Source organism: Haliotis asinina, chromosome 9 (genome assembly GCF_037392515.1).
Source record: "Haliotis asinina isolate JCU_RB_2024 chromosome 9, JCU_Hal_asi_v2, whole genome shotgun sequence".
NCBI classification, from domain to species: Eukaryota; Metazoa; Mollusca; class Gastropoda; order Lepetellida; family Haliotidae; genus Haliotis; species Haliotis asinina.
The window spans coordinates 42,327,691-42,345,318 of record NC_090288.1 but is presented as its reverse complement, the minus strand read 5'-3'; the positions used below and the strand labels follow the sequence as shown (position 1 = coordinate 42,345,318).

At 40.2% G+C, this 17,628-nt stretch overlaps 1 protein-coding gene and 1 pseudogene across 1 annotated transcript; both read right to left on the bottom strand.

Moving 5' to 3' along the window:
• Nucleotides 1-2,913: 2,913 nt before the first annotated feature.
• On the bottom strand, nucleotides 2,914-6,190 carry LOC137295854 (uncharacterized). Its single transcript, XM_067827408.1, has 6 exons — nucleotides 5,987-6,190; nucleotides 5,194-5,396; nucleotides 4,048-4,753; nucleotides 3,750-3,848; nucleotides 3,470-3,580; nucleotides 2,914-3,106 (listed from the first exon to the last, which is right to left on the bottom strand). The coding sequence occupies exons 1-6, from the start codon at nucleotides 6,159-6,161 to the stop codon at nucleotides 2,994-2,996; spliced, it is 1,407 nt and encodes a 468-aa protein (XP_067683509.1). The 5' UTR covers nucleotides 6,162-6,190; the 3' UTR covers nucleotides 2,914-2,993.
• A 7,185-nt stretch (nucleotides 6,191-13,375) lies between these two features.
• On the bottom strand, nucleotides 13,376-16,511 carry LOC137295856 (uncharacterized; annotated as a pseudogene).
• Nucleotides 16,512-17,628: the final 1,117 nt, after the last annotated feature.

Sequence of the window (17,628 nt, the reverse complement as noted above, 5' to 3'; positions counted from 1 at the left end):
CATACTTTGGACATTACAATGGGTCTTTTCCTGATATTAAATAGAGTAACGATGGGCCTTGTTCTGATATTAAATAGAGAGACGATGGGTCTTGTTCTGATATTAAATGGCGCAACGCTGGCTCTCTTCTGATATTAAATAGGGAGACGATGAGTCTAGTTCTGACAGTGGCTTTAGAGGCGGTGGGTGGAGTTCTGATGTTAAATAAAGAGACGATCGGTCTTGTTCTGATAGTTGATAGAGAGGCGGCCAATGCAGTTCCGATGTTAAACAGAGAGGGTTGGATTCCGATCTTTACTACAGCGAAGTAGATGTGATTCTAAAATGAATTAGAGAGACGTTGGGTGTGGTTTTCACATTAAAGAGACACACACTGTCCCACACGTGCACATGCACATGCACATCAACCAAGACGGCAAAACTGACAACCTTATCCTATCAGGTGCATCTTACTTGTGAAAACACCAAACCGGGTCGACAAAGTCATGGCTTTTTCATTACATTTAGGCACTATAATGTGTGAGTACTTATCTGTGCTTAACTGAAGTTCGAACTTTAAAAGAATATACATGTATTTTTAGGAAGTTCCGTGAACTAAAATTAATGTTTTCATTTGAATTTATACTTTTGGTGTAACATGATTTAAAATTCCGTCTTCTGAAAATATCCTTTCGGTAAGTTTGTGTTACTCGCTAGTGTTTATATGTACATCAATATTGATGTATTAGTTTACATCCTCTGGTGTTAATATTTATTTGTACGATTGGTCTTACATATTTTTTTTCTAGTTTCCTTTGTTCGCCAGTGTATAACGCAACGATGTATTAGTTCAAACTCGATGCTTGTTTTATAACTATATTGATACACTCGGCCATATTTTTTGTGTCTTCGTTTCATGGTATTTTGATCAATGCTCATAATATCAGCCACTGATTTGTGTGTTCACCACAGAAATAGTTACAGCAGTCACAATGAATCAAACAAACACAGCAATGCTATACGATGCCTTTGTAGCAAGTATCTGGCTTCAAAACATTATAAGCAAACGGACTCGGACATCAAGGACCTACAGGTAAGCATTGTGACACTCACAGTCGAATGCATCCAACATTAAACCCTCATTCGTGCATAATAATTCGTAGTTGTGGATATTGGACATTACATGTTTCCATGTGTAACGCATGTGAGACGAGCTGAGGAGGGTAAATGACTACTTGACAGAACGAGTTAGGACTGAAGGGGGATAAACACTAACAGAACATAAAACGGCTTAAAATAGAATTTAAACAAATTGAAAAAAATGATCCTAAATAATCATGTAACAAAGCATTTTGCATGAAGTTTGATATCACGTTTTGCGCGAGGCACAACTAACTTACTATTTACCTGATTTTTTAACACCTGGAGTTCACATGTGTATTTTTGAAAATTGGAGAACGGTTGATTACTCTTCAGCCACTGAATGTCGCGGAAAACACGTTTTTCACGATCTAAACTGCATGTATGTCATACCATGATTTGCAGAAAATCAGGGCCTTCGCTCCGTGGGTATGCTGGAGACTTGGATGGCCCAAAATGACGTTTTGAACACATTGGGATTTCCCTCCGACACGTGACGTCACGACAGCATGACAGCCACCTTCGACTGACCCATCTAAGGAATCCAGATTGCCAGTTTCAGTGCTCGGACCATTCCTTGCTAACGTCCAGTCAGTTCCAGGACTGTACAAAACAAACTGATGAAATAAAACATCCAACCCCGACCGCCTGCAATACGACCACCTTGACTCCAATGTTACCGACAGACAAGTCTTGGGAAGACGTTTTGGTCACGTACGAGTCCAGATTTCATCTGGACAGCTCAGATGGCAGGTCGAGGGTGAACAGTATGTTGAGGCGTGCGTTGTTCAAGATGAACAGTATGGTGACGGAAGTGTTATGGCATGAACACCAATGGTGGACACACACAATTCTGAATTTGTGAAGTGACTTTTCACCCCATCTTCTCAAGGACGTGTCACGATGCCTCGTGTCATATCATACATGTACAGTTTACTTTATTCCTGACAGTGTAGTATAACTGATGCCTTGCTCTTAAAAAGGTTCTGCAGTGATTTTGAAGACAGTCAGCTGCTTACGTCACAGCCAGGATATACTGACATGGTTTTCAAAGGGAACAAAGTCTGAAGTAACTGAGGCATTGAAGGTTTACGTTTTGTGAAATGTACGCGTATGGGAAAACACGTCGTGGATTTTAATCAGATCTCAGATTGAAACACCGATATAAGTAGGTACGTTCATGTAGCTGGGGATGAAACTGGTAATTTCACAAAGAGATCACTGAATAATCTACAACTCACTTCTTTTAATTTGTGATGCAAAAATCGGTTAAAATGGAGGATCTTATTGGAATGGTTTGGTGCCTGGTGACCCAAACATCAGAAATTATGTTCCCTTGATCCACGGCAAATTCGCACCAAATGTCCTGCGTTACTTAGTGTTGAGCATAGAGGGGTTACGTCATCTTGTCTTCAGGCGTGTGTAACCATACAGTAGTCGATGACGTCATAGTGGAAACTGTTTGGCAAGTCATTGTTTCCAATAAAAGTATAAAGTCACACATAAGAATATAACTCCAGCTGATATGTTGTTATGTCGTTGACATATCGGGTATATATGGGGTATATGTAATACGTTGACTCTGCAGAAATGAAAGGGTGTTGTATTGAATGTGTTCAATCAGTTGACATTTAGTATGTGAGCATGTATAATAATAATTATTACTTGGAGACAGGGACACGTATGAGAAGTTGAGGTAGCTGACATTTAGTGTTTGGTTGGATATATGGTGTCAGTTGGCAGTCAGCTTCTAGAACTGGTGTTCTATAGATAAATCCGAGGTGAAAACATACGGTCGCTGCAGTATCATTTTATTTCAGCATTCTCCATGATGCAGTATTACATTTCTTTCACGGGGTTACTCCTGCTCTTCTTCAAACAATAGGGTTGCTTGGAAGGTGAAGGACGCCGTTGAGCACGTAGATGACACCGTTGGTGGCATGGATCACGTTCATGATGGTGACCCTGTTGAACTGGTGCACATGACCTGCAATGTTTTTAAAAAGATATGTTTCTTAGTCATTTTCAAAGAACATTCGTTAAAGTTTAGAAAGTGAAGGTGAAGGTAGTGTCTTCTCATGGATGAATTTTCTTGAGGACAATTTTGTATCCGAAACAATTAGTCAACATGGCAAACAGTAGGTTTGCGTCCTCAGTGTGTGCTAGGTTGAGTCTTCAATGGAAACTGATTGGCTTCTTGAATTTGTACTGTTTGCACCTTCAAACTGTACAGTTTGCGTCTTTTGTTAAACTAGTTTTCATCTTCATTGTGTATATGGCCTTCTTCAAATGTCCAGGTCTGTCTCTTCAAACTGAACAGTCATTTATTCTCTCATGATATGTGTCTCACCGTTCTGCATGGTGACGTGGATGCGGTGTCCCTCGAGGGAGGTGAGCATGTCGTTCTGATGCAGGGAATCGGGGCCGTGGATGCCGTTCAAAATGTGGTACATCATTGTACCTGGAAAAAATACCCCAAAATGTGAAACATTGTTCTGTGTGATATAGTCGTTTGTCAGTTTCTACAGCTGGATCTTTGGTTGGGGTACATAGCACTTGAAGCAATGCCCAATCACTGTTAAGCGATGTGTTAATGCTTTGTGCAATACGGAACAAAGAGGTGTGCATACTCTTTAGAAATGAGGCGTGACTATCAAGGTTGTTCCGGTAGGTCTTGGGGAGGGTGCTGAACGCTGCATTGGTCGGCGCCAGTAGAGTCACTTGGGGTCCTGATGGAAGAAATATAAGACATTGTGATATGTTCAGCAACACGTGTTTGGCCAGTTTATGTTTCAGTTCAATCAATTTACAGAATTGTTGCATTACGGTGGTTTGTGCTAATGAGCACTCAGCCATACATTCAGAGAATAGGCAAAGTTAAAGCAGGGAGTGTGCACAATGTCTTCAAGAAGTAAATGTGTTTTTTACCCTCGATCTCGCTCCAGGATCCAGATTTCATCAAGTCGGTAATCAATGTGCTGTACAGACCATAGCTCTGACTTAGAACATGTGCTATACTGCCATGCGTCATATTGCCATGCGTTCCGTTGCCATGGTAAGTACAGTTGACACCCCAGGTTCCGTTGGGGCAAATAGTACCGTTGCCATGAGTACCGTTGCCATGGTGGGTACAATTTCTTCCGTAAGTCCCATTAATGCATAGAGAGAAATTGGCATGCTGGATTGGGTGATTAGTGAAGTTTCCATGGGTACCGTTGCCAGAGTGAGTGCAGTTTCTCCCGTAAGTCCCGTTAATACATATTGAGCCATTGAAGTAGTGGATTGGACGATGGACAGTGTTGGTAAAGTTTCCATGGGTACCGTTGCCATGGTAGGTACAATTTCTTCCGTACGTCCCGTTAATGCATAGTTTGAAATTGGCTTGCTGGATTGGACGATGGACAGCGTTGGTAGAGTTTCCGTTGGTACCGTTGCCATGGTTTGTGCAGTTTCTACCATAAAAGCCATTCCGACACAGGACAGATACTTGTCGGCGGAGTTGTGCAGACAATTTGTTGTTGGTTTTGTTGAGCAGTCCTGATCCCTGTGGCATGATCTTGCTCACAAGGAAGATGAAGCCGTTCGATGCTCTTTTGTTGAATCCAGTGATATTGACACCGTTCACGAACACTGCCTGCAAAAAAAGGTAAATACAATGCCTAAGTTCTAAGTCAGTGTCGCGAAGGCTGAAATCTACTTCATGCAAGTGATATCTGTATCTTAAGCCTTTCAAAAAATAGAATGTACTATCTATCACATACCATGGCGTACACTCACTCCAATGAGGAAGTTGTACCATTTAGAATGTACCTTACTTTTGTTTACCTTGGTCTTAGTGTCTTTGAGGTTTAATTGAGTTTGGTTACCTTGGTCCTATGATCATCGCAATCCAGAAATGGACAACAGAACAACTGTCGTATAGTGTGATCTTTGTGTCATTAAAGCAGAGAACTCTACTCAAAAGTCCTTGTCATTCTAGTTTGCCTTGGTCAGCGTGTGTCGTTGCTGTTTACCTTGGTGTGAATGTGATTATGGTAATGGAACCTCCACCAAGCAGTTGTTGTTTCTGTTTACCTTGGTCTTAGTTTGGTTGAAGTAGAGGAACCTTCCCGACAATGTCCTCAGTTTCTTGTTTCGGATCAATTCGGATCTGTTGTATGTTCCCTTGACGGATTGGGAGAGGATGAGCTGAGTCAGCAGGGTCTTGTTTCCTGTGATGTTACTAGACAGACCATGGAAGGCCTTGTTGTCTGGGACGAACAGCGTGAAGTTCCCAGCTGAAACAAGTAACGTCATAGTTTAAGGAATAAACGTTTTGTTCACATATGTTTTACTTTTCTTTTGAAAAAAAAAAGAATCTTTAGAGCTTTTGAGATAAACAAAAACACAAATCATAGGAAAATGCAACCAAAGTTTCATACGCATATATGTTTAGCATCGCTGTTAAATAGTAGAGATAACATTTGTTCGAGGAAGATGCTGCCCTACCAAAGGCACCTGGCACAGAGAAAACACTTGTTCCTGAAAATGTGCACTTCGTCAGTAAAATCTTTCGTTTAGTGTACGCATCGACAGTCCGAATGTTTTCCGATGGGCACTTGTCCACTCCGGGTAATGTGTTCAATTATCGTTGTTGAAGCATTTTCACATTTCACATTTTCAGAGAGTGAAACCGGAAACACCAAGTCATTCAACAACTAAACTACTTTACTCAAGAAAATATCCTCTGTGGGTGCCGAGTTCTCAAACAATTAGAATACTTACATATTACTGTTTAATAATTAGAATTAAGGATCTTTGATCTATCAATAATGAAAACAATTAACAACTTTAATACTGAACTTGTCATATAAATGCATTGACGTACCTTTCCTTGTGAAGTTAGCAGTCAGGTTGGCTTCGTGAACAAAGTGGGCGAACTTCGTCGCCCCCAGGCTCCTGGCAAGAGGTATGAGAGGTTCCAGTGTGTCCCGTTGGAAGGGAAGAGACATCACCACCCCGAGCACGGTGGCCGCCACTAAACTGATGAGAAGGGTCTTCATTCTGCAGGAACAACTATTGAAACTGAGTGAAAACTGTCTATATATTGCCTTATGGAAAGTTTGTCCTGCGTTGGTGTGGTTTGATTGGTCAAGAGATTCACGTGGCTGATAAGAATTGGTATATAAAGCACAGTATATATTTAGAATTATCTTTCTGTAATGAACGCATGTTAGACAGATGTATTTTATGATTCCGAATGCTGGAACAACATGCACTAATCCATTTATTTGAGGGTCGATAGTTCTGTTATCAAATAAACCGTGGGATGATGTGCAATAAACAGTGGATTGAGATGATAGTCATACCACATGTAGATGGGGTAGAGTGTTTCTGGTATGAAATAAAGAGACGATGATTTTAAACTTAAAAAGACTGGTGCATCTGACATTAGGTAAAGAGAGGGAGGAGACAGGTCAGATGTAAATAGATTAGGTGGAGCTGGTATGAGATAAAGAATGGGTGGGCACGATTCCAATGATAAGTAAAGAGAAGGTGAAGGCAGTTTTGATTTTCCATACTCATCATAAACATAAGGAACAAGTATCTTCAGTGTAAGATATTCAGACTTGCCATACAAACAGTGAACAAATCATCAAAACTGAACTCCTAAAACCGCAACTGTATTTTCTAAAACCGAAACAGACGCCCGAGAACGGTTCCCGAGCGTTCAAAACGGAAGTCAAAGAACAAAAAATGTCAGTGATTGCATTCCGAAACGGCATAAACATCGTGAAAGATGGCGGCGAGGGTAGGCGAACAGGCCTTGTTCAATAATGTTTTTCATCACGATGAGTCTTATCTTGAAAATTTGATGTCGGGATGTAGCGCACCCCCCTATTGCATCAAGCTTGAAACCTATGTTCATATTTCTGATTGTCGGGTTTGCGTTTCTGCACAATTCGGTCCCTCGTTTGACCAAATAGGGTTTGTTCCGAAATTTCAAAGTTTGAGTGTATTCAATGTGACAAGAAGTTAAATATCGGGCAACATTGCGTTGTCGTCAGAGAAGGAAACATGCTTGCATATAATTTCAGCAGTGACTTTTGTATCTGGAGGATTTTATCATTCTGCAATTTCATCATTTCCACGCTCTTCAGAGTATTCCATACAGCCAAATATTTATAAAATAAGAATGGTAAATTATAAAAATAAATAAATAAAGTAAAAATAAAAATAGGAAAAACATAATGATAAATAACGTCCATTAAATTTTCTTCTAATTCTCAAGATGATGCCTCATGTCTCATGTGCACTTGATTTTTGTCGACACTTTACAGAAAGGTACATATTCAAAGAAAACATAACCTTTAGTGACTGTCAAATCGAGTTATCTGATTTCATTGGCAACATCACCTGAACAAAACCATCATCAGAAACAACATACGAAATGTGTAGCATGAATGTGCTCCACTCTTCATACATGCACTGTGATCGATGTAAACCTAGGTGTAATCATTTCTCTGACCCAACAATGGGACTAGCCTGTCTCACAGTCCCTGAACCACATTATTTGGCTTACTGCCAAGCCTTCTGTGCAGTATTAAAGCCATATATGAACCAAGTCTAGATTTCCTCATGTTCGAAAAAGAGTTGTAAACGATGTTGTTTAGATCAACAACATCACACATATTGACTTCCCTGCAAGGTCACTTGATTTTAATCCCATTGAACATACTTTGGACATTACAATGGGTCTTTTCCTGATATTAAATAGAGTAACGATGGGTCTTGTTCTGATATTAAATGGCTTAACGCTGGCTCTCTTCTCGTATTAAATAGGGACACGATGAGTCTTGTTCCCACAGTGACTGTAGAGGCGGTGGGTGCAGTTCTGATATTAAATAGAGAGACGATGGGTCTTGTTCTGATAGTTGATAGAGAGGCGGCCAATGCAGTTCCGATGTTAAACAGAGAGGGTTGGATTCCGATCTTTACTACAGGGAAGTGGATGTGATTCTAAAATTAATTAGAGAGACGTTAGGTGTGGTTTTCATATTAAAGAGATGATGTTTCTGTCCAAACCATGCATCAACCAAGACGGCGAATGTGACTACCTTATCCTCTCAGGTGCATCTTACAATAAGCATGACTTCTGAAAACACCAAACCGGGTCGACAAAGTCATGGCTATTTAATTACGTTTGGGCACTATAATGTGTGAGCACTTATCTGTGCTTAACTGAAGTTGGTGTACTTTAAAAGAATGTACACGTATTTATAGGAAGTCCCGTGAACTAAACTCAATGTTTTCATGTGAATTTATACTTTTGGTGTAACATGATTTAAAAATCCCTCTTCTGAAACAAATCCTTTTTGGTAACTTTGTTTTACTTGCTAGTGTTTATATGTACATCAGTATACATCCTCTGGTTTTAATGTTTATTTGTACGATTTGTCTTACATGGTTTCCTTTATTCGCCAGTGTATACGACAACGATGTATTAGTTCAAACTCGATACTTGTTTTATTACTATATTGATACACTCGACCATGTTTTTTCTGTCTTCGTTTCATGGTATTTTGATCAATGGTCATAATATCAGTCACTGATTTGTGTGTTCACCACAGAAATAGTTACAGCAGGCACAATGAATCAAACAAACACAGCAATGCTATACGATGCCTTTGTAGCAAGTATCTGGCTTCAAAACAAACAACGGACAAACGGACTCGGACACCAAGGACCTACAGGTAAGCATTGTGACACTGACAGTCGAATGTATCCAACATCAAAGGCTCATTCGTGTATAATAATTCGTAGCTGTGGACATTGGACATTATAAGTTTCAATGTGTAACGTACGTGAGACGAGTTGAAGGAGAGCGTAAATGACTACTTGACAGTACGAGTTGGAACTGAAGGGGGATAAAAACTAACATAAAAAAAATCAGTGTGCCGTACATAAAACGGCCTAAATTAACATTTTAAAAACTTGAAAAATGATCCTAAATAATCATGTAACAAAGCATTTTGCAGGAAATTTGATATCACATTTCGCGCGAGGCATGCGCACAACTAACGTACTATTTACCTGAGTTTTTAACACCTGAAGCTGACACGTCTCTTTTTGAAAATTGAAGAACGGTTGATTACTCCCCAGCCATTGAATGTTGTGGAAATCACGTTACTTTCGATCTAAACTGCATGTATGTCATGCCACAGCTTGCAGAAAATCAGATCCTTCGCACCGTGGGTATGCTGGAGACTTGGATGGCCCAAAATGACGTTTTGAACATATTGGGATTTCCCTCCGACACGTGATGTCACGACAGCATGACAGCCACCTTCGACTGACCCATCTAAGGAATCCAGATTGGCAGTTTCAGTGCTCGGACCATTCCTTGCTAATGTCCAGTCAGTTCCAGGACTGTACAAAACAAACTGATGAAATAAAACATCCCACCCAGCACGGCCGCCTTGACGCCAACGTTACCGACAGACACGTCTTGGGATGGCGGTTTGGTCACGTACGAGTCGAGATCTCATCTGGACAGCTCTGATGGCAGGCTGAGGGTGAACAGTATGCTGAGGCGTGCGTTGTTCAGTTGAACAGTTTGGTGACGGAAGTGTTATGGTATCAACACCAACGGTGGACACAAACGATTCTGAATTTGTGAAGTGACTTTTCACCCCATAAGGCCGGTAGTTTCATGTTTATCCAAGTAATAAGCACTTAGTGTGATCAACGCATCTGATATTTTTGTTTCGCTACCAGAATTATCTTAGTTGAATAAGATTAAATACAATCGTTAAATAATTTAATTTAGACTTTCTTTAAATGATGTCGTTTTCCCTGTTTAAAGCCTATTAGTACCAGTACCAGTATTGGGGTGCATGTTCTAATCCGAATAGGCCTACATTAATATTGTTTTTGTATGCGATATGGGTTGAAGGCGATTAGAGACGAAACCGGACATATACTACATACATACAATAATAACAATGTAAGACGTGTGAGCCATAATTTGAATTCATCAACATGCCCGAAAAGACCAGCGTACCAGATGAGATGATAAAAATACCTATGTGACAATGCATCAGTGTTCAAAGTGTCAATACCCGCGAAAATGTAATCGCTTCGTTGAAACAATGATTTATGCCGAAGAGGCCACCGAGTTTTCACACATGTTAATCCCATTCACGAATGACTAATGTGGTACAATATCCCCTTTATATTTGTTAGTCCTACCTTTTTTTAACCAAGACCCTAGTGAGTGAATTATCGTCCCATCATGACAGAAGCTAGTGAGATAAGTTGATTGGCGCGTTTTCGCAACAAATGCCAGTGGTTGAAATGTTAAATTGTATAAATGTGTCTGTGATGATGGCAGTTTATATCACTGTTCTAGTGTACCGTCGGCATATTATCAGTTACATGTTTTTAAGCAGGAATAGAAAGAACTATATTGGTCACGCGTGGATTCGTACAAAATACAGCGTTTAACAGTTTGAAAATATTCCAATCATTATGATTCATCCATCCACTTCTAAGCATACACAATAGAAGAAGTTGTTATCCATAAATATTATATATTGAAATGTTGGGTTTTGTACATACAGACCTTGAAACTGACAATCTGAGTTTGCACTCAGTTCTGTCCGACCCAGTCATCCGGGAAAAATGGAAGTAGTTTGTTTGCAACCCACAGACGTAATAACATGTCATGTGTACAGGAATCGCACCTGCCTGTCTGTGTAATTACATAATGTGACAGAGACAGACCCCAGGTGCACGAGCCATAAAGCAGTGTAGTTTGTTTACGGTGTATAGCCTGATAGGTGTTAAGTTGGTAAATGATTGTTGAGTACTGCATATTGTCATTAGCAGACAAGCAGAGTGACACGTGACGATAGACAGACGTTGCGCTTTGTCCGTGACATAGACTGCTTGTCACAATCAATGTATTCTTTGTTTCCATATACATGATTTAAAACATTTCATTTTTCAGACTGAACTACGAAATTAGCATTTCTAATACTACACATTTTTTTTAAAACATGGGTAAAAAATATGCAGGTACTGTATCAGTGTATTGTTATTACTGCCGAACCAGGATGCTTGTAACCACAAGAAACATCTCTTGTTCTCCCACTTCGACCGCAACGATAATCTTGCACACATCACTTGCGTTTATACGAGTTCGAGTTGGCTTCCCGGTTCAAAATAATCACTGCACACGTGCTATGGGTGGTGAAACCACTTTTCCCCCTTGCGCTGGGGAAGCGTTTTTTTTAATCGCGTTATTTTTCAACTTCATCACTTTATTTTGCATTTTTGATAATTTGTCATCGAACCGAATCAGAATCTGCCAAGAACGGTTTTGTGTTGCATGTGACCTTGAACCGACAAGACGTACTGGATATACTCTATAAAACGTCTACTGTCCATGCAGCACCAACTGGCATTGTTTCGGTGTATTCCACGAGTGACCCCTCTCTGGCTTGTGCAATTATTGACAGCGGTGTCCACTCAAGGACAACCGAACCGGAACGATGAACGCTTATAGAGGCAACCTGATAAACCACCAATTAACAGGTGTGAATACTCGGTGGCCACTTCGGCATAAATCATTGTTTCAACGAAGCAATTACATTTTTGCAGGTATTGTCACTTTGAACACTGATGCATTGTCACATAGGTATTGTTTATCATCTTATCTGGTACGCTGGTTTTTTCTGTTGATGAATTCAAATTATGGCTCACACGTCTTACATTGTTATTATTGTATGTATGTAGTATATGTCCGGTTTCGTCTCTACTCGCCTTCAACCCATATCGCATACAAAAACAATGTAGGCTTATTGGGATTAGAAAATGCACCCCGATACTGTTAAATTAATTTTGCACGACGTGAATCCACTAAGAAGTTACAACTGTGTTATAATAAAACGGATGGGAATAATGCATAAGCCTTTTAAATTGTAAAAGCTATAATGAAATACGGTTAAATTCACACTGTAAAATACTCGGTTGTCTGGTACTAAGCTTTAAACAGGGAAAAGGACATCATTTAAAGAAAGTTTATATTAAATTATATAACGATTGTGTTTAAACTAAGATAATTCTGGCAGCGAAACAAAAATATCAGATGCGTTGATCACGCTAAGTGCTTATTACTTGGAATAAACATTAAACTACCACTCACGCAACAGTATCATTACTTATACTCTCCAATTTTGTTAAATTAAGATAATTCTGGTAGTGAAATAAAAAGTTTCTGCCAGAAATTTCTGCAGGAAAAGAAATTTCTGCGGAAAACAAATTTCTGCCAGAGATTTCTGCAGAAAAAAAGAATTCTGCCAGAAATCCATTTTCAGAGCCAATTTGTGAGCTTATTAACAGGTGAATACACTGGCAAATGAACTTTTCGTGTTCATCACCTCGAGATCTTTCCAATGATATAAAATATGTCTTTGTAGCTTGCTCCCTTCTGTGTGTCAAGTTAGGACTCGCTGGCCATTCCTAAGTTGTCCCGCCCGGCCTTCCATCTTCTCAAGGACGTGTCACGATGCCTCGTGTCATGTCATACATGTACAGTTTACTTAATTCCAGTAGTATAATATCCCTTGCTCTTAAAAGGATTCGGCAGTGATTTTGAAGACAGTCGGTTAAAATGGAGGATCTTATTGGAATGGTTTGGTTCCTGGTAACCCAAACATCAGAAAATATGTTTCCTTGATCCATGGCAAATTCTAACCAAATGACCCGCTTTACTAAGTGTTAAGCATAGAGGGGTTACGTCATCTTGACTTCAGGCGTGTGTAACCATACAGTAGTCGATGACGTCATAGTGGAAACTGTTTGGCAAGTCATTGTTTCCAATAAAAGTATAAAGTCACACATAAGAATATAACTCCAGCTGATATGTTGTTATGTCGTTGACATATCGGGTATATATGGGGTATATGTAATACGTTGACTCTGCAGAAATGAAAGGGTGTTGTATTGAATGTGTTCAATCAGTTGACATTTAGTATGTGAGCATGTATAATAATTATTATTACTGGGAGACAGGGACACGTATGAGAAGTTGAGGTAGCTGACATTTAGTGTTTGGTTGGATATATGGTGTCAGTTGGCAGTCAGCTTCTAGAACTGGTGTTCTATAGATAAATCCGAGGTGAAAACATACGGTCGCTGCAGTATCATTTTATTTCAGCATTCTCTATGATGCAGTATTACATTTCTTTCACGGGGTTACTCCTGCTCTTCTTCAAACAATAGGGTTGCTTGGAAGGTGAAGGACGCCGTTGAGCACGTAGATGACACCGTTGGTGGCATGGATCACGTTCATGATGGTGACCCTGTTGAACTGGTGCACATGACCTGCAATGTTTTTAAAAAGATATGTTTCTTAGTCATTTTCAAAGAACATTCGTTAAAGTTTAGAAAGTGAAGGTGAAGGTAGTGTCTTCTCATGGATGAATTTTCTTGAGGACAATTTTGTATCCGAAACAATTAGTCAACATGGCAAACAGTAGGTTTGCGTCCTCAGTGTGTGCTAGGTTGAGTCTTCAATGGAAACTGATTGGCTTCTTGAATTTGTACTGTTTGCACCTTCAAACTGTACAGTTTGCGTCTTTTGTTAAACTAGTTTTCATCTTCATTGTGCATATGGCCTTCTTCAAATGTCCAGGTCTGTCTCTTCAAACTGAACAGTCATTTATTCTCTCATGATATGTGTCTCACCGTTCTGCATGGTGACGTGGATGCGGTGTCCCTCGAGGGAGGTGAGTATGTCGTTCTGATGCAGGGAATCGGGGCCGTGGATGCCGTTCAAAATGTGGTACATCATTGTACCTGGAAAAAATACCCCAAAGTGTGAAACATTGTTCTGTGTGATATGGTCGTTTGTCAGTTTTTACAGCTGGATCTTTGGTTGGGGTACATAGCACTTGAAGCAATGCCCAATCACTGTTAAGCGATGTGTTAATGCTTTGTGCAATACGGAACAAAGAGGTGTGCATACTCTTTAGAAATGAGGCGTGACTGTCAAGGTTGTTCCGGTAGGTCTTGGGGAGGTTGCTGAACGCTGCATTGGTCGGCGCCAGTAGAGTCACTTGGGGTCCTGCCGGAAGAAAAATAAGACATTGTGATATGTTCAGCAACACGTGTTTGGCCAGTTTATGTTTCAGTTCAATCAATTTACAGTATTGTTGCATTACGGTGGTTTGTGCTAATGAGCACTCAGCCATACATTCAGAGAATAGGCAACGTTAAAGCAGGGAGTGTGCACAATGTCTTCAAGAAGTAAATGTGTTTTTTACCCTCGATCTCGCTCCAGGATCCAGATTTCATCAAGTCCGTAATCAATGTGCTGTACTGACCATAGCTCTGACTTAGAACATGTGCTATACTGCCATGGGTCATATTGCCATGCGTTCCGTTGCCATGGTAAGTACAGTTGACACCCCAGGTTCCGTTGGGGCAAATAGTACCGTTGCCATGAGTACCGTTGCCATGGTGGGTACAATTTCTTCCGTAAGTAACATTAATGCATAGAGAGAAATTGGCATGCTGGATTGGGTGATTAGTGAAGTTTCCATGGGTACCGTTGCCAGAGTGAGTGCAGTTTCTCCCGTAAGTCCCGTTAATGCATATTGAGCCATTGAAGTAGTGGATTGGACGATAGACAGTGTTGGTAAAGTTTCCATGGGTACCGTTGCCATGGTAGGTACAATTTCTTCCGTACGTCCCGTTAATGCATAGTTTGAAATTGGCTTGCTGGATTGGACGATGGACAGCGTTGGTAGAGTTTCCGTTGGTACCGTTGCCATGGTTTGTGCAGTTTCTACCATAAAAGCCATTCCGACACAGGACAGATACTTGTCGGCGGAGTTGTGCAGACAATATGTTGTTGGTTTTGTTGAGCAGTCCTGATCCCTGTGGCATGATCTTGCTCACAAGGAAGATGAAGCCGTTCGATGCTCTTTTGTTGAATCCAGTGATATTGACACCGTTCACGAACACTGCCTGCAAAAAAAGGTAAATACAATGCCTAAGTTCTAAGTCAGTGTCGCGAAGGCTGAAATCTACTTCATGCAAGTGATATCTGTATCTTAAGCCTTTCAAAAAATAGAATGTACTATCTGTCCCATACCATGGTGTACACTTACTCCAATGAGGAAGTTGTACCATTTAGAATGTACCTTACTTTTGTTTACCTTGGTCTTAGTGTCTTTGAGGTTTAATTGAGTTTGGTTACCTTGGTCCTATGATCATCGCAATCCAGAAATGGACCACAGAACAACTGTCGTAAAGTGTGGTCTTTGTGTCATTAAAGCAGAGAACTCTACTCAAAAGTCCTTGTCATTCTAGTTTGCCTTGGTCAGCGTGTGTCGTTGTTGTTTACCTTGGTGTGAATGTGATTATGGTAATGAAAGCTCCACCAAGCAGTTGTTCATGTTTACCTTGGTCTTAGTTTGGTTGAAGTACAGGAACCTTCCCGACAATGTCCTCAGTTTCTTGTTTCGGATCAATTCGGATCTGTTGTATGTTCCCTTGACGGATTGGGAGAGGATGAGTCAGCAGGGTCTTGTTTCCTGTGATGTTTCTAGACAGACCATGGAAGGCCTTGTTGTCTGGGACGAACAGCGTGAAGTTCCCAGCTGAAACAAGTAACGTCATAGGTTTAAGGAATAAACGTTTTGTTCACATATGTTTTACTTTTCTTTTGAAAAAAAAAATCTTTAGAGCTTTTGAGATAAACAAAAACACAAATCATAGGAAAATGCAACCAAAGTTTCATACGCATATATGTTTAGCATCGCTGTTAAATAGTAGAGATAACGTTTGTTCGAGGAAGATGCTACCCTACCAAAGGCACCTGGCACAGAGAAAACACTTGTTCCTGAAAATGTGCACTTCGTCAGTAAAATCTTTCGTTTAGTGTACGCATCGACAGTCCGAATGTTTTCCGATGGGCACGTGTCCACTCCGTGTAATGTGTTCAACTATCGTTGTTGAAGCATTTTCACATTTCACATTTTCAGAGAGTGAAACCGGAAACACCAAGTCATTCAACAACTAAACTACTTTACTCAAGAAAATATCCTCTGTGGTTGCCGAGTTCTCAAACAATTAGAATACTTACATATTACTGTTTAATAATTAGAATTAAGATCTTTGATCTATCAATAATGAAAACAATTAACAACTTTAATACTAAACTTGTCATATAAATGCATTGACGTACCTTTCCTTGTGAAGTTAGCAGTCAGGTTGGCTTCGTGAACAAATTGGCTCCTGGCAAGAGGTATGAGAGGTTCCAGTGTGTCCCGTTGGAAGGGAAGAGACATCACCACCCCGAGCACGGTGGCCGCCACTAAACTGATGAGAAGGGTCTTCATTCTGCAGGAACAACTATTGAAACTGAGTGAAAACTATCTATATATTGCCTTATGGAAAGTTTGTCCTGCGTTGGTGTGGTTTGATTGGTCAAGAGATTCACGTGGCTGATAAGAATTGGTATATAAAGGCACAGTATATATTTAGAATTATCTTTCTGTAATGAACGCATGTTAGACAGATGTATTTTGTGAATCCGAATGCTGGAACAACATGCACTAATCCATTTATTTGAGGGTCGATAGTTCTGTTATCAAATAAACCGTGGGATGATGTGCAATAAACAGTGGATTGAGATGATAGTCATACCACATGTAGATGGGGTAGAGTGTTTCTGGTATGAAATAAAGAGACGATGATTTTAAACTTAAAAAGACTGGTGCATCTGGCATTAGGTAAAGAGAGGGAGGAGACAGGTCAGATGTAAATAGATTAGGTGGAGCTGGTATGAGATAAAGAATGGGTGGGCACGATTCCAATGATAAGTAAAGAGAAGGTGAAGGCAGTTTTGATTTTCCATACTCATCATAAACATAAGGAACACGTATCTTCAGTGTAAGATATTCAGATTTGCCATAAAAACAGTGAACAAATCATCAAAACTGAACTCCTAAAACCGCAACTGTATTTTCTAAAACCGAAACAGACGCCCGAGAACGGTTGCCGAGCGTTCAAAACGGAAGTCAAAGGACAAAAAATGTCAGTGATTGCATTCCGAAACGGCATAAATATCGTGAAAGATGGCGGCGAGGGTAGGCGAACAGGCCTTGTTCAATAATGTTTTTCATCACGATGAGTCTAATCTTGAAAATTTGATATCGGGATGTAGCGCACCCCCCTATTGCATCAAGCTTGAAACCTATGTTCATATTTCTGATTGTCGGGTTTGCGATTCTGCACAATTCGGTCCCTCGTTTGACCAAATAGGGTTTGTTCCGAAATTTCAAAGTTTGAGTGTATTCAATGTGACAAGAAGTTAAATATCGGGCAACATTGCGTTGTCGTCAGAGAAGGAAACATGCTTGCTTATAATTTCAGCAGTGACTTTTGTATCTGGAGGATTTTATCATTCTGCAATTTCATCATTTCCACGCTCTTCAGAGTATTCCATACAACCAA